At 46.0% G+C, this 22,029-nt stretch overlaps 3 protein-coding genes across 3 annotated transcripts in view; 2 read left to right on the top strand and 1 right to left on the bottom strand.

Moving 5' to 3' along the window:
- The first annotated feature begins 841 nt into the window (after positions 1-841).
- On the top strand, positions 842-12,994 carry has3 (hyaluronan synthase 3). Its single transcript, XM_034588410.1, is given in 7 exon segments — positions 842-1,721; positions 6,659-6,752; positions 6,849-7,333; positions 7,335-7,400; positions 9,310-9,411; positions 9,673-11,897; positions 12,984-12,994. Coding segments are annotated over 5 exon segments (1,677 nt in total). The 5' UTR covers positions 842-1,721; the 3' UTR covers positions 10,603-11,897; positions 12,984-12,994.
- Positions 12,995-15,780: 2,786 nt separating this feature from the next.
- On the bottom strand, positions 15,781-18,159 carry chtf8 (CTF8, chromosome transmission fidelity factor 8 homolog (S. cerevisiae)). Its single transcript, XM_034588671.1, has 3 exons — positions 18,000-18,159; positions 16,710-16,833; positions 15,781-16,289 (listed from the first exon to the last, which is right to left on the bottom strand). The coding sequence occupies exons 1-3, from the start codon at positions 18,017-18,019 to the stop codon at positions 16,023-16,025; spliced, it is 411 nt and encodes a 136-aa protein (XP_034444562.1). The 5' UTR covers positions 18,020-18,159; the 3' UTR covers positions 15,781-16,022.
- utp4 (UTP4 small subunit processome component) overlaps positions 18,146-22,029 on the top strand; it is a 5,078-nt gene continuing 1,194 nt past the window's right edge. Inside the window, exons 1-14 of the mRNA XM_034588669.1 lie at positions 18,146-18,288; positions 18,464-18,628; positions 19,130-19,318; positions 19,431-19,515; positions 19,629-19,718; positions 19,963-20,174; positions 20,270-20,441; positions 20,581-20,672; positions 20,786-20,882; positions 20,996-21,060; positions 21,235-21,357; positions 21,466-21,622; positions 21,699-21,805; positions 21,894-21,989. Coding sequence (XP_034444560.1) covers positions 18,470-18,628; positions 19,130-19,318; positions 19,431-19,515; positions 19,629-19,718; positions 19,963-20,174; positions 20,270-20,441; positions 20,581-20,672; positions 20,786-20,882; positions 20,996-21,060; positions 21,235-21,357; positions 21,466-21,622; positions 21,699-21,805; positions 21,894-21,989 — 1,644 coding nt within the window. The 5' untranslated portion in view covers positions 18,146-18,288; positions 18,464-18,469. The remainder of the gene's footprint in view (positions 18,289-18,463; positions 18,629-19,129; positions 19,319-19,430; positions 19,516-19,628; positions 19,719-19,962; positions 20,175-20,269; positions 20,442-20,580; positions 20,673-20,785; positions 20,883-20,995; positions 21,061-21,234; positions 21,358-21,465; positions 21,623-21,698; positions 21,806-21,893; positions 21,990-22,029) is intronic.

The following is a 22,029-nucleotide window of genomic DNA, read 5'->3' as shown; positions in this document are numbered from 1 at the left end:
TTTAACTTGTACCAGCGGTCACGTTGAGTTGAGGTCTGATACTCGAGCGTTGACCGTCTCCTCGCTTTCTGACGCCGTTACCGCTTTGAAAAACAAGTCGCCACCGAAGCGCAATGAATCCTGGGATACGGTTATCACTTATCTAATAGAACTATATTTACTGTTTCAACCACATATAAAGATTTAGTTTCACCCCATAAACGTTGCATTTTAGAGCTGTAGCTCCCCCCAGTCATTCTGGAGCCACCTTGAGAGCGCCCCCTGGTGGTTATGAGAGAGTGAGTTCTCCCTTTGTTAGAAATTCTCTGTTATCAATAAGGTATCGTGGAGATTTGGGAGGTGCGAGCTTTGCCTCCTGTCGGCCTCTGTGACCTCACCTGGCAAAGACGTTCACATGTATTTCTGCAGAAGCATTATTCCATATTTTAAAAGATTATACTATCATGTTGCATCATGTCAGGAAATGTCAGATCCAGCAGATTTGCATCTTTCCCTGCTCTGGGGTGTAAAAGTCTGGACGTGTGCTGAAGCCCTGAGAGGTCACGGTCCGCCAGCGAGCCACAGAGGAGAACGTGGAGGAGACTACAAGCGTCTTCAGCCTCGTTTCCTCCGGAGAGTCTTTTGTTTTAAGTTACGTGCTTTTCTATTACCTGACTTCAATGAAATGCGTTTGAGTGGCTCTGGCAGCCGCGTATCGATTCCCAGCGGCGTTCTGCGATTCGTCTCAGGCTGCCAGCTCGGCACGGCCGTGGAACCTGCAGGATGTCAGCAGCTCAGCCGGGGAGGAGAGGGAGGAGAGGGAGGGAGGGAAGGTAAATAAGCCCATAAAGGATGCTTTGAGCCGGGCGGAGAGGAGGAGAGGAGAGGGGGGCTCCGGTCAAACAGTCCCCGGGCTTGTTGGTAGACTGCCGGCTGCATTGCAGAGAGATAGGCAGCTAAGTGGGGTGCTGAGGGAGAGGAGGGGAGCGAGGAGAAAGGGGGGGTTAAAGGAGACAGAGAGAGGAGGTGTGGAGGAGCAGCTCAGCAGTGTTGGATATGCCGGCCAGCCCGCCGAGCGAGGAGAGAGGGAGAGAAGGATTTAGACTCAAATGGGATGCAGAGCGCTGCTGATACTGCAGCACAGGACAGAGGAGGAGAGGCTGCTCCAGACCTGGGGACGGCTCACTGCAGGGGACAAAGAGGAAATCACACTTGAGGGACGAGGACGGGATCAAGCTCAGGCAGATTTGGCCCTCCATCTTCTCCTTCACTGCCGGTGACCCCGGGCGCATGGTGGAAATCAAGAGCCGGGATGGAGAACATCGGAGGCAGAGAGCAGACGAGCCGCTGCCGCCAACCTGTCATCTACAGACGTAAATCTGCTCCAGCATCAGCTGCTGGCTGAGCACCTCTGATCACATCACAGGCCGGGGGGGCTTCATGCCCTGGGACAGTCCTGGTGGACCGAGGGAGGAGGCAGCGGCGGAGGAGGAGGAGCAGGCGGCGGGGAGGCCGGCCCTGAGAAGTGGTGGAGGGTGGTGGTTTAAGCTGCCGGCTGTATATTTGTATGTGGCATCTCCTGAATTAAGAAGCTGGAATAAAGATGTAGTGTGAGCTGGTGGAAGGAGGGGGACGGAACAAGGAGCGTGCTGTGCTGAGGAGGGGAGAGGGCTGGACGGACGCACCAGGCTGACTGAGATCTGAGGGGAAGACCGAGACCGAGGGTCCACTGGCTCAGGAAGGTAAAGCCTTTAATTAGATGCTTTGCACTAAGAGACGATATCCGTACAATGTAAATTCAACTGGAAAAAAAACAGAGAGACAAGAAGGTTTAGAATTAATATCTGATGAGATTTAGTGAAGATCAGGTTGAAATGTGAGTAAAGCTGCAGGATGATGTGACGGTTGGGGAAAAGGGAATGAATGAAACTATTCACCGAGAGACGAACGTGCTCAGGAGGGACTGAACGGAAAGTTTGACTAAATTTGGAATAAGTGACCTTTGAGCTGAGTTAGACGAGAGAGTGGGGGAGAGAAAATCTACCTTTTTAAGTTTAATAATCTCCTCAACGAGGCTGAAGAAGGTAAAGAAAACTGCTGCTGATGGAAGCTGTAAAACCTGGAGAATAGGTGTGTGTGTGTCTTTGTGTGTCTTTGTGTGTCTTTGTGTGTCTGTGTGTGTGTGTGTGTGTGTGTCTGTGTGTCTCTATTGAGCCTGTGTTGCCTCTGGCGTCTTCTCCATATGCTGCTCTTGGACGTAACGGTTGGGAAACGAACGCCTCAGCTGCGGCCGTTTGTCGTCTGCTGGCGTCTCTGGAGGAAAGTGCTCGGCCTGTTTGGTTTTTCCATGGCATCACTGCCGAGCTGGACCTGCCTGAGGAAGAGGAGAAAGTGACTGTGTCCTTCATGTAAACCTGCTGAGGTTTGTCGGGCTGCATCAGGTGAAGTGATGAAGATTAAAACGAGCCTACGTTTTCTCAACAAATGAGAAATGTTGATTCTCCCTCTTTATTTCCTGCTCTGGTTTGACCAGGGTGTTATGGCAGCTCTCAGATCAGCGAATCATTAGCTCCGTCCGTCTGAACTTTGATTTCCTCCACAACTGCTGGAAATTCAAGGAAGAAAAAACTATACGACTAAAAGTTATTAACTCACCATCTAATTAAAAATTATCTTCCTGAATCTCTGAGTTGTGAGGTCGCCACTAGAGGGCGGCGTTCATACGGACTCCTCGTGGACATAGTAAACATGATGCCATTGGGCCCTGATGACATCATCAGTTACTGTTTTAGAATTTGCGAGCTAATCCATTGGATTACAAAAAATCTAATCTAATCTGAGTATTTACGGATTAACTCAATCAAACATGGAAATATTTTGATTTATACTAAAAACATGAGTCAGCTGTCAATCACGACGTGTCAGCCTGTTTTTTACATCATCAAATAACTAATTAAAACCAAACTGATCAGGAACAAACATCAGTGTGATAAGAACGACCTGAAATAACAAAAAACATCTTTGACAAACAGTTATTTTTTGTATATTTTAACTTTTTAGTTTGGTCTGTGTCCCATCTGCTAACATGGAGGAGGCGGGGTTTATGCCCTAAGTGCAGCCGGCCACCAGGAGGCGATCAAGAGGATTTGGCTTCACTTTTGGGAGCTGTCATGTCGTCCATCTTTATTCACACTAATTATACAACATGGGCGGGGCTAGTTCGTCTGTCCAGGATATTTTGGCTTCATTCCTGGAAAGTAGGAGGAAGTGGAGACGTGTCATCCATCTTTATTTCGTTAAGTAGTGATGACACATGAGTCCTTGTCTCCTTCATGGCCTGTTTCCTAACGTCTTCTATCCTCCTCCACCCCCCCTCCCTGCTTCCCGTCCCTCCTCTGTCCCGAGTCCAAACCATCATTCAGCAACACCCCCGACTCCTCCTTCTCCTCCTCCTCCTCCTCCTCCTCACCTGAACTCTCAGCTTATTCAGTCCGATGGATGCAGGGAACTCTTCCCATGAGGCTCTGCCACTCCGGGGAACCGCTGGGAATATTATCACAGATTTAACCTGCAGATGTTGATTCACTCTGGAATAACTCTTTTCTTTACCTTTTTTTAAACAAATATCTTTATAAGTATTGTGCCCTGTTGGGAATTTGGATATTTCTGCCTCCTGGATCCGTTTGTAAAATGCAGACCTGGTCCTGGACAGCTTCATGACCTAGACCTGAACACTTGGACCACATGTCCACAGGCTTGGCTGCAGCCGGCATCTCTTTAATATTCACTGAGGATCTGTGGGGAAACTTTACAGCTTCAGGTTTCAGGACACGACGAGGACGTTTTTTATGATGACCAAGGTAATCGTGTTCTTTGTGCATTATAAATTATAAAGCTTTGATTATTCAGTCAGTAAAAGGTGCTACGTACTTTTCCCGCACTGTGCTGGAGTCAGTGGTGCAGAATGGCAGATGTAACCTGGGGCCTAATTGCTCCTGCACCCCCCCACTGTCGCTCACTAATCCCAGCTCCCAACATGACAACGACCCCTTCCCGAGACTGTGGCCCTCTAATCAAAGAGTCCACGCTACTGTCCGCTCGTTATCTGCTCCGTGGCCCCGGGGCTTTCAGACCACATCGCCTCAGCTGCCAAACTCCAGCGCAGATCTCACACTGAGCGGAGACTCTTTTGTCTGCGGCACAAAATCCCAACAGGAAAAACTGCAAAAATATCCATGACGATGCTTTCCACCAAAGAAACGGGGCCGACTGACAGTGTGTTGTGCAGATTGTCTGGAGGAGCAGGGACAGTGGTTCTGAAAAGAGATTTCGCTTTTAAACTCCAAACAGCAGAATCGGTAACTGTCACAGGGACACAGCTCGTGATATGAACCTATGATCCTTGACATCTGCTGCTGGTTGGCAATTCATCATCAATCTAGTTTGGAGGACCTTCCTTGTACAAAGGGACATTCACCATCTTGTCCTATTTCCAGTCTCCTCCTTTGTGTAGAGGTTGAAGCAGAGGACACACTTTTTACAACCAGGGCCAATAAAACCTTATAATTCAATTTAAATTATAATTAAGGCCTGAACACAGTTACAGAACAGATAAAGTTATTACCGGGAAAACAAAATCCCAAACAGAAAAGGAGAGAATGAATGGAAAACAGTCGACTGCAAACCTCAGCAAATATCCTGCAATATTACAGAATACGATAACTACTCTGCAGCTAAATGTGTTTCTGCCAGGCTGTTGAAACCACATTTAAGTCCACGAGATCCAGAATTGTATTTGTATTGGTCACACTCATAGAATTCAGTCCCTTAACTATGCCTGAATCTTTTTTAAATCAAGATCCATGAACTATATCCTGGGAAATTGGTGAAAATGTGAAAAAACATCTATTTCACGTGAAGTAAATTCCTGGATCCATCCTAAACTGAACCGGTTCTTTCTGGGCCTACGTTCCATCTTTCACAGAGTTTCATGGAAATGTATGTTTTGTGTAATCAAACAAACGGACCGGGGTGAAAATGTAACCTCCTTGGCGGAGGTAATAAAATACCGTCAGTGGAAACCTGTAATTGATGTGATGACACATGAAAACAAACCCCAAACCGTCAATTTACTAAATCTCCTTTTCTGTCAGGATTTGAGAATCACAAGACAGTTCCTCCTGCAGATACGTGGGGGAAGTGATTCTGTGCCAGTAAATGTAAATTTGTACGTCCACATCAGAGCGCTGGATAAATGTGAGTGCACGGATATAAACATCAGTCTGTCTCTGCTGCCTGGGCCTGGCCAGGTGAGGGCAGGAGGTAATTTCATTAATGAAAGGACGGGATTGTTCCTCTGGTTCAACTGCTCCTGAGCACCGGCCAAATCCTGACGGGCCTTTATTTAGAGCTATTAACCTGGGGAGAGGGAGGGGGGGGGGGGGGGGGGGGCTGAGGGAGGAAGACGAGAGGAAGGAGACGAGAACAGACATTCAGGAAGTGTTCGTTTGTAAATTCTTCCATTTGAAGCAAGTTCAATCTGCACTGAAGTCCAGATATTAACTGAAGTTATCCAGAGGAGCTGAATGTAATAATGTCGGAGTTAGTTAAATAAAAACACTTCTTCCCGAATGTTTGACACAAACAATCTGCTGCTGCATTTTTTATAAGTGAAAAACAAACTCCGGTAACTTGACGTATAAATTCCAGGCCCTTGTCACCAAAACCTCTCAGATGTAGTTTTCTTTGCAAGTTGACGTTTTGGTCGGTGTCTGTGTTCGATTCCTGAAACGTCATCAACACGCCCACTTGTTTTCTTCCTCTCAAGGACTCACTCAGATATTTTCCGGACGTTTTACCAGAGGGTGGCAGGAAAGTTCCTGACTCGTTCTCACATGCAGCCCCTTCAGGAAAACGTCTGGACCTCAGTTCACGTCCCGAAGCAGCTTCAGTGCTTTAACCTCAATAAAAGTAATTGATAGAGTTTCCTCCTGAAAGCAGGAGCAGCAGCAGCAGCAGAACTTGAAATTGGACAAATGAATTAGTTATAGTAACAGTTGGTGTGAACGTGTCTGTTGCCTCTCGAGCTGTTTCTCCATGATGTCAGTGGCTGGTGTGTTTTCAGTCGTCCGAGGCTGATGAAAGGTTTTACAGTGGGAAAAAAGCAAAACAGGAAATGACACTTGGGTCAACTATTGAGGAGTTACAAGCTTTCTTAGTCCACAGGCTCTCGTCTCACATGTGTAACCTGTCTGTGTTGATACTGGACCGTTGCTGTTCTGGATAACGAGCTCAGCCTCCTCACGTGGGAAGTTCTACTCCTTCCCAAAACTTAGGAAGATGCAACATCCTCCATTAACCCTCAAGTGAGGAAAAACTACCAAAACAAAAACCTTTGAACATGTATGATGTTTCCCGATATTTCCTAATGGATGCATGAGTAAGGTAAATAGAATTGGGCCGAGTACAGAACCCTGAGGAACCCTGCGATTAACTTTGTTGTGCACAGATGTCTCATTGTTATTTGTAAAAAGTGAAATCTATGTGATAGATATGATTTAAACGATCTGAGGCTGGTATGTGATGGTCTTTGGTGTCTAATGCTGCACTAAGATCTAACAAGGACAGAGCTGGCTCCTCTTCCTCCCTGATTCTCCTCTTCCTCCTCCTCCTCCTGCAGATGCCCTCCCGCTGCAGGAATACGCTGAACATCGTGGTGACCACCCTTTTCGCTGCGGTGGTCCTCTTCACCATCCTGCTGGCCTACGTCACAGGTTAACAGACATGAAGGAGCATGTTTATGAGAATTAAAACAAGTGACGGTCTTGTTTCTTAAAACTAATTTCCCCCCGTGTGTCTTTGATTCAAAGGTTACCAGTTCATCCACACTGAGCAGCACCACCTTTCATTTGGCCTGTACGGCGCCTTCCTCTCCCTCCACCTCTTCCTTCAGAGCCTCTTCGCCTTCCTGGAGCATCGGCGGATGAGGAGCCCCGCTCGGCCTCAGCACCTCCGCCGCTCCGTGGCGCTCTGCATCGCCGCCTTCCAGGAGGACCCGGACTACCTGAGGAAGTGCCTGCGCAGCATCCGTCGGATCTCCTTCCCGGGCCTGAAGGTGGTGCTGGTGGTGGATGGGAACCGGCCCGAGGACCGATACATGATGGACATTTTCCAGGAGGTGATGGGGGGCGCGGACCAGGCGGGCAGTCTGGTGTGGAAGGGCAACTACCACAGCGATGGGAGCGGAGGAGGAGGCGTCAGCGGCGGGGGGAGGAGCACCGTGCACATGGAGGAGGCGGCACGAGTTGCTCGGCTGGTCAGAGGCTGTCGATACTCCTGCGTCATGCAGGAGTGGGGGGGGGAAACGAGAGGTGATGTACACGGCCTTTAAAGCGCTGGGAGACAGTGTGGACTACATGCAGGTAAGAAAAGAGAGAGAGAGCACGTTCTGTACGTCTGACTTTAGAGAAAACAGAAAAGAATCTGCAGCACAAGAATGTTAGTGATAGATAGATAGATAGATGGATGGATAGATAGATAGAGAGAGAGATAGAGAGATAGATGGATGGATAGATAGATAGAGAGAGAGATAGAGAGATAGAGAGATAGATAGATAGATAGATAGATAGATAGATAGATAGAGAGATAGATAGATAGATAGATGGATAGATAGATAGATAGATAGATAGATAGATAGATAGATAGATAGAAAGACGGATAGATAGATAGATAGATAGATAGATTAGAGGATGTATAAATCCAGAAATTCCACGGATGCAGTGATTTCTGTTTAGATTCGTTGTCTCAGAAGTGAATTAAAAATCCTACAATGAAATGAATAAATGTCCAGATTCACGTGAGCAGACAAACTCTACTCTTCATAACGGCTCCACTCTTCTTCTACAAACGCGACAAACATTGACAGAGTGAGCGAACACATGGTGCTGCACCATCTGCCTGTTTGTTCACTAATGTATAAATGGCTCTGCTGTCGATGGCGTGTTTCCATTTTGGACTCTCTGAATTCTCTGTGGAGATTGTAAATGTTGCACACTTGGAAACAAAGGGACTTCATGGCGTGCGTTAGTTTAGAATAATTCCATAACTAGGTTTCTGGAACGCAGACGAACACGGACTGCACATGAACTTCAATTTAGTTATCAATTAATTATTAAGCTATTATAATACAGTTCTGCACACATGGGGCGCTGCCATTTTACACTGATGATGTCGTATGCAGCCAGAGTCTGTGCAGTGGTCGTGTCGCCGTGGTAACGAGGTTGATTTCATGAGCTCAGTCTCAGCTGTCAATCATGATGTATCGCCTCGTTATCAGTGTGATAAGAACAAGAAACCATCTTTGACAAACATTTATGTAAAGTGTATTTTTGAATTTGGTGTCCCATCTGCTAACGTGGGGGAGGCAAAGTTTTTATCTATACTGCAACCAGTCACCAGGGGGCGATCAAGATATTTTGGCAGTCACAGACCTCAGTGTACTGTTTTATCAATCACTCTTTGTGTAGACACCTTGTTTACCCACAGTGCCCCCTAGTGACCACCGAGGAAATTGCTCCAACACACCTGTGATCTGAGTAGAAACTAAATGTCAACACGTTGTCTTCAAAGTTTTTCTCTCTCGTGATAGATAACATAGTTTTGTGAGTCGGAACCAAAACGTTTCCATTAAGCATCGATGAAACATCGATGAAAAGTTTGAGCGGCTGAGACAAAAATAATCACATTACACAAAGTGTTGAGAGGAAACTGATTTGTATTCATCCTCACGCTGATTTGATCTCTGATCTGTGTCTGTGCTGCTGTGTTATGACAATCATAACTTTATTTAATTGTGGTGCTGGGGTGTGAGGGACTCGCTGCTCGGGCAACAATTATAAAACTAATTTTAATCTTATTCTAAATTTAATTTGTATGAATATGAATGTAGAAGTTGTAGAAGTCGTCCTAAAGTCAAGTGTAAATCAACACTGACAATATGAAGAGTTTAGTTCTTCACATTCCAAACTGATGGATCTGCGCTGGACGACCCGCTTGTTCCTCCAGCTGTTACACGACCGCTGAACCCTTACAGTGGGTCAAAGGTCAAAGGTCAAACCCCCCCCCCCCGACCCTGGTGCTGCACAGCCACAGTGAACCAGCTGGGATCCCTGTCAGCAGCCTTTCATTTCTGTCATTGAATTACAGCAGTGATACACCTGCAGCCGAAACGTGACCAAGGCCTGTGAATGAGCTGACTCTGTGTGTGTGTGTGAGTCTGTGTGTGTGTTAATATTGTTACCCTGTGTGTTTGTCGTTGTGTGTTTTCTCCAGGTGTGTGACTCGGACACAGTCTTGGATCCAGCATGTACCATAGAGATGCTGAAGATCCTCGAGGAAGATGCGATGGTGGGAGGAGTTGGTGGAGACGTGCAGGTGAAATATATTTATCTCTATCTATATTTTTTCCTCAAGCTCACCGATGGGAAGCCCGTGTAATAATAAAGAGGTGGAAGGCAGAAGTGCATGAGCCCATATAAAGGAACCACCCGTACAGGACTCTCAAAGACGTGAAGCTAACACACCCACAACGGGGGCGGGACAATTTCACTTGTCAACATTACACCTGGAATTCTACTGCCCACTAACCCTCTTGATTGTTTCTGACTTGCTCCTCTCCACTTCTCCTTCCTCCAGATCCTCAACAAGTACGACTCGTGGATCTCCTTCCTCAGCAGCGTGCGCTACTGGATGGCCTTCAACATCGAGCGAGCCTGCCAGTCCTACTTCGGATGTGTCCAGTGCATCAGCGGCCCCCTGGGGATGTACAGGAACTCTTTGCTCCAGCGCTTCCTGGAGCCCTGGTACCACCAGACCTTCCTCGGCTCCAAGTGCAGCTTCGGCGACGACCGCCACCTCACCAACCGGGTGCTCAGCTTCGGCTACAAGACGAAATTCACGGCGCGGTCGCAGTGCCAGACCGAGACGCCAACTCAGTATCTGCGTTGGCTCAACCAGCAGACTCGATGGAGCAAGTCCTACTTCCGCGAGTGGCTCTACAACGCCCTGTGGTTCCACAAGCACAGCCTCTGGATGACCTACGAGTCTGTGGTCACCGGCTTCTTCCCCTTCTTCCTGGTCGCCACCGTCATCCATCTCTTCTACCGGGGACGGCTCTGGAACATCCTGCTCTTTTTATTGACGGTGCAGCTGGTTGGGATGGTGAAGGCCACCTACGCCTGTTTCCTGCGCGGCAGCCTGGTCATGATCTTCATGTCGCTCTACTCTCTGGTCTACATGTCCAGCTTGCTCCCTGCCAAAATATTTGCCCTGCTCACCATCAACAAGGCGGGATGGGGCACCTCAGGCCGCAGGAAGATCGTTGTCAACCTGATTGGCGCCGTGCCCGTCACAGTGTGGGCGATGGTGCTGCTCGGAGGTGTAGTCTACACCGTCTACTGCGAAACACAGGAGCCATTCAGTGAGACAGAGAAAGCCTTGTTGATAACAGGGACGATACTCTACGCCTGCTACTGGGTCATTCTGCTGGTGCTCTACCTCGCTATCGTAGCCAAGCGCTGCAACAAGAGGGAGGAGCAGTATCACCTTGCGTATGCGGAGGCATAAACCCTTCACCCGAGAGACTGGTGGGACCACATCTCACTGCAGTGTGATTCCAGTGAGGTCTCCGTCGACCCCGTGCACTGCTGGAGCGATGAGCTGTGAACCAGCTGCCGTCACATCTTCATCACTGGTGCTAAAAAGGTGTGAATCTGAAATCTGAGCAGCAGCAATCCAATCGGGAGACGGAGAGACGATGCACACAGCGCTTCCACTTATATCATCCTCAATGGTGCTTCACTTTAAAACAACCAAACCAAACGGACCTGAACCAGGTTATAAAGTGATGATACAATGCTCAGAAGAACATGTTTGGGTGCAGGTTACCTGTGGAGGCGACTGAAGGGTGCAGCATTGTGCTTTTAATAAATACAAAAGCAGGAAAAGTGACAAAATAAGAGACAAAGAGGTCGTTCTTACTCGTTTTAGTGTTCTTCATTTTAGAAAAGATGGAATAAAATGTGATTTAAAAAATGAGCAACAATTATAAACACAAATGCAGATTCGTCCCAGCAGCTGTATTCCAGACGGGATGAGGGAACTTCAGGTGGATTCAGACGTTGAAAGCAGATCAAGTTTAAAGTTGCTGCAGAATCAAGACCTGATTGAGTGTAAATGAATAGATGTGAATATTCTCTTGAGGCAAACTTGTGTTGGTTTAAGTTAAAAACATATTAAATGTGCATTGATCCTTGTGCTTTATGACAAATCTTCACAAAACTACAGAGACGATCAGAAAAAGGAGAAGTTCAGGCGTTTACTGATAAAAGCAATATCCAGTTACTCTTTACACACGGAAAGAGGCAGTTAGCGTTCTGTACTGAAGTAGTGAGTTACACTACTCATTACATTACTTTAAAATCCTTTAAATATCACATGTCTGGAAGCAGAAAGTGCCGAGCAGGAACGGTGACGGCAACTTAAAACCATTTTTAACCGATGACTGTAAAGAAAGATGGACGACGCGTCTCCACTACCTCCCGAAGCCAAAAGATCCTGGACACGAGCCCTGGTGGCGTCATTTGGAGGCGGAGTCTGAGCCGATGTCCAAAGTACCTGCGCTCGTCCAATCAACTATTTTCATCTTCTACACAAATAAAACACATCGTTCAGCAGTTTCCACTTCCTGCTACTGGTCAAAAATGAAGCCAAAATATTTCACGTATGGGAGCTGCCATTTTGTTCTAGTGATGTAATCTGTAGCCAGTGTCTGTGCAGGAGGGATCTCGACCAATCGCGAGTCAGTCTCAGCTGTCAATCATGACGCTTCATCCCGGGTTTATATCTTCAAATAATAAAATGTATTTATATTCAAACCTCAGTGTGATAAGAACTACCTGAAATAACCAACTGTGAGAAACCATTTATTTTTTGACTTTTTACTTTGGTCAATGTTTCATCTGCTAACATGGAGGAGGTGAGGTTTACGACCTTTACTGCAGCCAGCCACCAGGGGGCAATCAAGATGGTTTAGCCTCAATTTTGGGAAATGTTGTGTCGTCCATCTTTATTTACAGTCTGTGGTTTACGTAAATATTTCCATGTGAGCTCTGTAAAACAAAACTTTCCCCTTAAATGTACGTTTCACGACAGTTAGCGACTCCACAGAGACTCAGAGTGCGAGTGGGAGAGGTTCTGTGTTCTGTCACTTCCTGGATGTGACAGGAGGTTCTGTGTTCTGTCACTTCCTGGATGTGACAGGAGGTTCTGTGTTCTGTCACTTCCTGGATGTGACAGGAGGTTCTGTGTTCTGTCACTTCCTGGATGTGACAGGAGGTTCTGTGTTCTGTCACTTCCTGGATGTGACGCTGCGTCGTGTGACACTTCGGCCGTAAGCAGCACAATCATCTGCTGCAGCCGTGTCTTCGTGGAGCAGCTGGGATTTAACCGACAATCTGAACAATTCTGACCTGCAGGGGTATTTTTGGTGCTGTTGAGCAGTGTCCAGCCTGTAACTTATTGCTGTACAGACATGGTCATCTTGCAGTTCACCAGAGGGGGGCGTAGTTTCATTCAGCGATTTTATTTTAACTATACGGTCATTTTATATATTGTAAAGTTGCCAAATGATGTTTCTGTGACAGTAAAGTTTTACTACTGGACTCTGTCGTCTTAACTGGACATTTGTAAGTGCAGACTTTGTTCATTCATCGCATCAACACGAGTAAAGACTGAAAACCAAAGAGGATTCTTTGATCGGACGTTTGATTCCACTGTTTTCCGATGTTTTTATTATTTACCTTCACCAAGCAAGTTATTCTTCATCAGCGTTTGTTTGTTTGTTTGTTTGTTTGTTTGTTTGTTTGTTTGTTTGTTTGTTTGTTCTTTAGCAGGTTTAGGGCTCGGTCACACACACATGAATGTGAAGCAACTATCGCAGGTCAAAGTTCACCAAACTCCACATGAAGCCTCAGGAAGCGAATGTTTTATTCGCATCTTAGCCGACAAGAAGCCGAAGGTTCACCTCTGAAAAATTCATGTATGTGTGACCAGGCCCTAACGCACAAGGACGCTGGAAGTAGGGCTGCAGCACCCCCTACTGACACGTGGCTGTATGACCTCTCTGAGTTTCATCTGATTTCAGATGAAACTCAGTTTTTTAAATCTTACGTGTGAGCGTCATCACACTGACGACTGTGGACATTTCCTGAATCTGTGCCGTTAAACTACTTTGACTTTGAGCCGGATGTGAACGTTTAAACTTGAACTCTTCACGAGGAAACACACTGTTCATTAAACGTTCGTCGAGCAGCGAAGCCACAGATCATGAGTCTTGATTTCCTGCTTTTCTCTCTGCGTAACACAGGATATTGGAAATTTCCTAAGTCATTAAAAATGCATTCTGTTTTAGACACAATCCGTCCATTCATACCAAACAGGGAACGTCTCCATGATTTAAATGTTAATGGCTGCATCGACATTTCTCCTGAAGCTGTTTCCATATTCTGAGGATATCTTTAGTTCACTGTATTAAAATTCATGGACAGAAATACATTTTGAAGAATGAATGGGAGAAGAACGTCAGTGTGTTACCATTTTAAGTAGTTTCAGGCTTTGGATCAGTTTCAGTTGAAGCTCGAACAGTTTGTTATAAATCTGACAACAGAATAAACGACAGGAGAACGAAGCCTTTCACCCGCGAAACAAAACTTTGATTCCAAACTGAAAAAGATCCATCTTCTCTTCTTTTGGCAGAGGATTTGGTTTCCTGCGCCAAGGAGGTTATGTTTTCACCTCTGTCCTTTCGTCTGTTTGTTTGTCAGCAGGATTATAAAGAAACTGCTGAAAGTATTTCCAGGAAACTGGGACATTTGTATTCATCACTCGTGAGATAAGGACGTTTTTGACTATTTTACCTTTTCCCAGGGAATAAAATATCCAACATGGTTCGAGGACTGAAATCTACAATATGAGTGTTTGCAATTTGCACAGAAACAAATAAAGTTAAACCTGCCACCAACACCAACGTGTAGCTGAGCTGATGTAATATGGCCTCAGCTCGGAGGCTTGTGTTAATGTCAGGGGACTGTGGAGGTTTGTGCTCTACTGACTGGAATCAAACCTGGACCTGAATCTTAACCACTGGGCCACCGGACACACCAGTTAATCTGACCTCTGACCTGCTTCTATTTGTTCTGCTGTAAATCGACTGATCTTATCAACCACTCAGAGTGTTTTACAGTTTAAGTCACTTTCTTACTGTGCATCGACACAGAGCCCTTTTTCATTTACAAACCGCCGACGCAGCTGTGAGGAGCAAGTCGAGGTTCAGAGTCTCGGACGAAGAATTAACATAACGCTGCAGCGCTCAAGACTTTTATTTGCATTTTTCAGAAACCTAAATCCTGACACCTGGTGTGTTGACCCTCTGTTTGGATGTGTGATGAAATGTTTCTGCCTGATGAACTTAAACCCTCTCGTTTCCCAGCAGCAGAACGTGAACGTGGTTTTATCTGATCCGAGCGAAGACGTCTTTACAGAAGCTGTGAATGAAAAGCAACATTATGTCACAGAGTGAAAACACACGAGTCTCTGTTCCACTGATAATGACTGAGCGTTTAACAACGTGCTTCTAGGTTGGACTTTCAAAACAAGCTCCAGGGTGTGTGTGTGTGTGTGTGTGTGTGTTAGAGAGAGAGTGTGAGTGTGTGTGTGTGTGTGTGTGTGTGTGTGTGTGTGTGTTAGAGAGAGAGTGTGAGTGTGTGTGTGTGTGTTTGCAGCAGCAGCTCAGTGAATCAGTTCATTCACTCGCCATGTGAACTCTTTTCTTTTTTTACCTGCGGGTGTTTCACCTCGACGTGGGCGTCGCCCTCCTCCAAACAAAAACACACAAAACTGGCGTCAAAACGCTGGAGGCGACAAGACTGGGTCACGTTTTTTTAAATGTTTATAACCAAACCTTCTCTGAGCTGTTTGATCAAATGCTCTGAAAGGAACCTGCTGTATTTTAAACTGTGACCAGAGAGGAAATTCTGATGTTTTTGCTGATTTGAAGGAAGATTATATTAACTTCTTGTTTTTTTCCTTCTGTGCCGTCACTTACAACAATATAGTTTGAATCCTGAGATTTAGTTTAATGCCAGAATGGAACATTATTATTATTATAGGACTCCATCATGTGTAATGTTGTAACGTGGAGGGGCGGGGGTGCCCTCTGCAGCCTGTGATTTATGTCCCTGGTCTCCTCCTGAGCTGCAGTTTATTCATCACTATGACTGTTAGGAAGCAGAACCTGATCAAACATTTACTCTTCTGTTCTGGAAACAGGGTGCGAGCAGATCTCCGTCATCTGTACGTGGGACAGACGCACATTTTGTTGTGTTTATGTTTTTCCCTTCTAAAACTTCAAATGGCCTTTTTGTGATTTCACTAACACATTTCAGTCAGTTGTCATTATCATTACTAACATAGTCCCTGTGTGAAACCACATTTAAATTCACCAGATCCAGATTTTTATTTGGATCTGCACCAAATTACACACACTCGTATCAGTTCTCTAAATATTTCAGATTTTTTCTACAAGATCCATGAATGTCTCGCTGCATCCTCATGACTCCTCCCACATCCTCTCACCAAGTTTCGTGGTAATCGATTCAGTAGTTTTTGTGTAATCATGCAAACGAACAGTCAGATGAAACAAAAGCAAATGAAAATACAACAATTCTATAACAATTTATCAATTCGTCCTGTTGAATTCTTTCTTTTATTACAATTTTATTTAGAATAATTTGTTTTCAAAATGTAAAAACCTTTCAAACAGCTTTTGATTTCCAAGAATCTCAGGAAACTTGTCCGAGTCTCTTTAAAAGTCTCTCGTTGGAATCAGGTCAGAGGTCGACGGCAGTGATCAACACGAGGTTCAGTCCTGATCAGTTCCATGAAGGTCATAGGGTTCAGTCTTTTGACCTCTGACCCTGGGACTCGCTCTACACCTTCTTGGGCACATTGGTGATGATGGGTTTGGGGCGAGTCTTAAAGATCAGCTTCCTCTTGATGATGGCCGTCACGTAGTAAGACTTGGAGGTGGAGCCCTGCTGGTCCGTCTCCATGGGAACCTGTGTGACATCATCCTCATTAGCGTCCTGGGTGTCCTGCTCGTGGTCAGAACGCTTAGTGAGGACGGCAAAGACTTTCTCCAGTTTGACCTGCTTCCCGTACAGGATGTGATGTCCCACAATCAGCACTGGCACCCCCTGGTGGAGAGAGGAACACAGAACCGTTAAAGTAAAATGATTCTGTTCCATCAGGGGGTAAAAACTTCCATTCATAAGAGTCGGAAACCAAAGACAGACATGTAGAACTACTGCAATTTATACTACATATATAAGTATTGGTTGAATACACTAAGAATTACTTGTCTCAACTTAACAGACACATTAAAAAGGTCAAACCGACCAATGCCAAGAGAATTATACATTTATATCTGTAAACATTTCATGTTTTTAAAATTATTTCAATATTTAACCGAGTTTGTTTCGATTACTTTCATCACGGATCGGTGTATCTATCATGTAAGAAAGGAGAATTCAGAAACGCCTCCAGCTTGAAGGGGTGGAAGCAGAACTTTGCCCAGTTTAGTATCTGAAAAGGGACATTTTCATTATTCTCTTGACCTCTTTGGTGTAGAGCAGGTCTCCCATCACATTTCCTGCCAGGCCGGAGTTGTGTCTGGACACCATCTCTCCCTGAAGCTCCACCAGCAGCCACTCCGGAGGACTGCTGCCATCCACGCTGCCTCTGACGGAGAACACACACACACACACCAGCGTCAGCTACAATCATCTAGAGAGGCTTCAATCTGGAGAGAGGAGGCGGTCGGCTGTGATCGAATCTCCCTGACAACTCTTTACTGAGTGAAATGACCTGAAGAAGCTGGTATGATACGAGCTGGTAGAGGTCAACGCTGAGAAAAGGTGCTTCAGTGCTTCCTTCAGCAGAGGAAACAGAGAAGCCTCCTTGTGAAAGGACACGAGAAGTGTTCCAGACTTTCACTGCAGCAGAGTCGTGAAGGTGGAAACTACCTGTTTCATACAAGGTTCAATACTTATCATCACATTAATAAATAATATAAAGATTCTTCTCTCAAATGGGACCAGTCCAGAGTAATGATGAAGGACAAAACACTGAATCTCTATTATACTACATGTATTGGTTGAATACACTAAGAATTACTTGTCTCAACTTAACAGACACATTAAAAAGGTCAAACCGACCAATGCCAAGAGAATTATACATTTATATCTGTAAACATTTTTAAATAGTTTGTTTTGTTATTATTTTTAATATCTTTTGTTTTATCTTTCTATTGTAAGTTATTATGAATGATTCCTGGTCAAATGTTCCACGTCCATTTTTTAAAAGTAATATAAGTAATAAGTAAAACATATTTATTTAATAAATGGTAATAAATTGGTCAGTGAATATTGAACAAAGTGCAAATTACTTTAATTTAACCTTGATCTTGTGTCAGTTTCAACTCATAAATACAGTTTTTATCTCAACCTTCAATCTTCTGTTTCCACTCAAACTAAAAAACTGAATAAATCCACATAATCCTGTTTCTGTTTTTATTTTTAACTTGTTTGCCTGTGGCTCCCACGTGTCCTCTTGTATTTAGCTACATGATTCTATTTCACTGTGGTTTAAATGATTTATATTTACTCTCAATCTTTACTTAAAAAGAACGACGTGGACAAACGTACAGTTTTTACTCTTCTATGATGCCGAGAATGTCCTGAAAATAATAACATAACATTTAAATTAAAGCAGTTCTCCTGTGAGTTGCTGCAAATCAAGATGAACCAGAAGTTAAAGTGAAGTTAAAGTTTAGTTAATGTGAAGTTAATGTGAAGTTAAAGTGAAGTTAAAGTTTAGTTAATGTGAAGTTAGTTCACTGTTCTTACCTGACGACGATTTGAACCATTGTCCTGAAGGAAAGTGACGTCGCTTGATATTTATATTAATGTTAATATTAGTATTTAACTAAAACAGGTTCCATCCAGGTTCGTTATTCAACAACATCAAACCAGCTCAGATGTCAACAGCGTTTACCGCCAGCTGCGTCACTGCTCTGACGTGTTTCCGTTTCCTGCTGCCGGTGGATCAGTTCCGGGTCGGATCTGCTCAACGTGGTTCCTGATGTTTTTCCGGTTTGTGGATTAAACTGCGTGGAAAAGTCAAAGAAAACAAACGGTTCGTTACGTTTTATTCTGACTTTTACTGTCGTTGAAGTTTCTGACCCGGGAATGAAAAGTCCCGCGTGTTTACCGGGAGGTTTTGGTTTAACTCGCGGGGGGAACAGCGTGTTTACATGTGTTTTACACGTGTTTGACCTGTTTCTCTGTTTCTCTGTCCCCCCCCCCCACAGTGAGACATGGGGGAGTTCACGGTTCATCGTGTTCGATTCTTCGACCACACGCCCGCTGCGGTCCGGGCCCTGGCCTTCCACAGCGGCTCGGAGCGGCTGGCCCTGGCCCGGGCCGACGGAGCCGTGGAGGTCTTCAACTTCAACGACAACTACTTCCAGGAGAAGGTAAGAGCTCCGAGGAACCAGACCCCCCCCCCCCCGGGTTCACACGACCATCTGCAGACTGAGGGTTCACACACAGAGGAGCTCCAACTCCACATGAACCAGCTTCTCTAGGGAGCTGCGTGTTTAAAACCCAGGGGACAGTCTCCTTCCTGTGCAGCTCCGTGTATCTCTGTCTCCCTTTGAGAGCTCAGTGGGTTCAGTCTGAACTTGGCCTGATGACCGTGTCCAGTGGATTTGTTGTGAGGAGGCGTCAGAGCTCCAGATTTATCTCAGGTGTCATTCGTCCACTTTGCTCTGAGGAGGAACCGAACACAACAACACACCTGATATTAACATGTATATTCATCACAGGAGACACATGCAGGACACATTGTAATACCAGGTGTGACCAGACCCACTGATCAGATCTCAGACCAGATGTTTTACACCTCGTCTGAACGCAGCCTGGAAACTGGATGTATCATCTCCACACTTATACTGTGATGTGTTTCTGGTGCCCAGGTGATCCCGGGACAGGACGGCAGGACGGTGGAGGCTCTGTGTTGGGTGGGCCAGCGTCTGTTCGCTGCTGGTCTGAATGGGGAGATCACGGAGTACGACCTGGAGAACCTGAGGCCCAGGTACACCGTGGAGGCGTACGGAGGACCAGTCTGGACCATCAGCGCCAACAGCCAGGGATCCCTGCTGGCGGTCAGTCGAGACCGAGTGGATCTTATATTCGATTTGCTCACGTTGCTCGAATTCCTCCACAAAGGACCAATGCTTGCTCGGTTTTTAACAGAGTGAATGTTTTCTGTGTCAGGTCGGTTGTGAGGACGGGACAGTGAAGATGTTCGAGATTCAAGAGAAGAAGATTCAGTTTCAGAGAAACCTGGACCGGCAGAAAGGTGAGAAACATCTGGTTCAGGGATGTTTCTTAATATCCATCCAGCCATCCCTTTGTCTACAGTTGTGTATTTGTGTGTCTTCCTTATCATTTGAACTGTGTGTGATCTTCCAGGACGTATTATATCTCTGTCCTGGCACCCGGCCGGTTCTCTGATCGCTGCTGGTTTGATGGACATGATCAGAATCTTTGATGCTGAAACAGGTGAGAAGATTTGATCCTGAAGTGACTCTGGTGTCTAATCACTGTGAAGTGAGGCTGACACTTTGTATTCACAACTCATGACCTGTTCTACTTAAAATATACAACCCAGAAGCGCATCTGTCTTGGTGATCCAGCAGGGGGCGCTCACTGTCAGCTTGATGTATTGCATTTTGAATCCCTATGAGACAAACTTTGGTTTGTTATCACGGTTCTTACAGATGAAGTTTGATTCTCTTCTCTTCAGGTCGAGCCACACACAGACTCCTGGTGGACAGAGGTGTCGGGACGTCCAAGAGCCAGGAGGTGGTGGTCTGGAGCGTCGTCTTCCTGTCCGACCACACGATCATCAGCGGCGACTCTGCGGGAAAAGTCCAGATCTGGGACGGACACACGGGAACGCTGGTCAGAACTCACCTGGTTTCTAAGTGGGACGTTCTGTCTCTCGCTGTTTCACAGGTAAACGTGGGACTGAAGTTTACGACACAACTTCCAGACACTTCGTTATGTTCTCGACCCGGCAGAATAAACGATGTTAACCTTTTGCTGAACAGGATGAGAGCAGTGTTATCGCCGGGACATCGGAGGGCACAGTCATCCAGTTCCAGTTCCTCTCCTCCACTGTGGCTCAGCAGGACAAAGAGTGGGTCCGAACCAGGACCTTTAAAAACCACTCGCATGATGTGAGGGCGCTGGTCCACACAGAGACGGCTGTGGTTTCTGGAGGTCGGTGTTGAACCTGCTGTTTTCTGTTTTATATATAAAACCACTGACGCCTGTTAGCGTCTCATCACTGATGTAACAAAACAAAAGAATCATAATTAAAACAATAAACCTTATAACGACGATGTTCTCATGACATCAGGTATGGACACCCAGCTGGTAGTGCGACCCCTGCTGGACAAGGTGGAGAAGAACACCCTGGAGTCATCACTGCGCAAAATAGCTTTTCCTCACGTGAGTCCAGTTCCTGTACTTTATGACTTTAAGAAGAAAAGATTTGATATCATTCTTTGCATCTCATCATGTACATGTACATGAGACTGGTTTTCTTCTTCCCTTCCGTGCAGAGGAGTCTGGTTTGTTGTGCAAAGAAAGCAGGTCTGCTGCTTTTCCAGTTCCCTGAGCATTTAGAGCTGTGGAGATTAGGAGAGGGTGAAGGACACGGTGAGGGAAACACAACACCACACACACACACACACACACACACACACACACACACACACAGAAGAATAGATCTTTGTTGTGTATTTATTGTTCTGGTTTCTGTGTGTTTACAGGACGAGCTGGTGAAAGTCTGCCTGTGAAGAGGAAACCAGAGAAACTGATCCACCTCAAGCGGAAGGTGTGTGTGTGAACATAGCTTGGTTGTTTTTGTGAATCTTCATTAAACACTCAGGTTTTAGTTAATGCATCACGAGCAGAAGCTCACACGTCTAAGTTCTCCTCAGTGAGGTCACTTCCTGTCGTTAAGAGAAGATTGAAACGTGAAGCTGGTTGTGTGTTGTGACGTCCGCAGGGAGACGATCAGATCTGCTGCAGCGCCTTGTCTCCGTGCGGCGGCTGGATGTCCTACTCCACCGTCTCCAGCGTCCGTCTGTACAGAATTCAGTACGACGACAACAACATCAGCATCACCAAGGTGACGTGATCATCACTGAACCGCCAGGCTCACTTTAATCAAGCTGCTGGTTTAAAAGTCAATTCATTCAAGGAAAAACATGAATCTCACTGATCCGTCTCTTTCCAGGTGTCCAAATTACCCAAGAGCCTTTGCTCTGTGCACCGGCTCTGCTTCTCCCCCGACTCCTCCAAGCTCTTTGCCTCCTCGAACCACTCCTCCGTCATCGTGGTCGCCCTCAACCAGTCGGAGTGCAAATACCTTTCCACCCTCAAACCCAAGTCAGGTGAGTTGAAGACAGACTCCCTGAACCCTGCAGCTTGTCTCTGCTCAGTGTGTCACAGCCTCTGTTTACTCTGCAGGCTCCAGGCAGCCGGTCCACCTGCTGTTCGCCAGCGAGGACGGGAAGTGGCTCGCGACAGCGAACACGGCCTGTGAGGTCCACGTCTACAACCTGCACACGATGAAGGTCGCTCTCAACTCACTGTCATTAACCTTTGTCAGGTTTAACCCAAAAGGATTCAGTGAAGAACTCCTGTGTGTGTGTGTGTTTGCAGCTTCACTGCACGGTTCCCGTCTACCGCTCCTGTCCCACTGCGATCGCCGTCAATCCTGTGACCAGCAACCTCGTCACCGTGCACGCCGACCAGCAGGTAAACGCACTGCGTCAGGGTTTGTCCAACACTCTGTGAA

Source organism: Hippoglossus hippoglossus, chromosome 6 (assembly GCF_009819705.1).
Source record: "Hippoglossus hippoglossus isolate fHipHip1 chromosome 6, fHipHip1.pri, whole genome shotgun sequence".
Taxonomy (NCBI): domain Eukaryota; kingdom Metazoa; phylum Chordata; class Actinopteri; order Pleuronectiformes; family Pleuronectidae; genus Hippoglossus; species Hippoglossus hippoglossus.
This window is presented reverse-complemented; position numbering and strand designations above follow the sequence as displayed.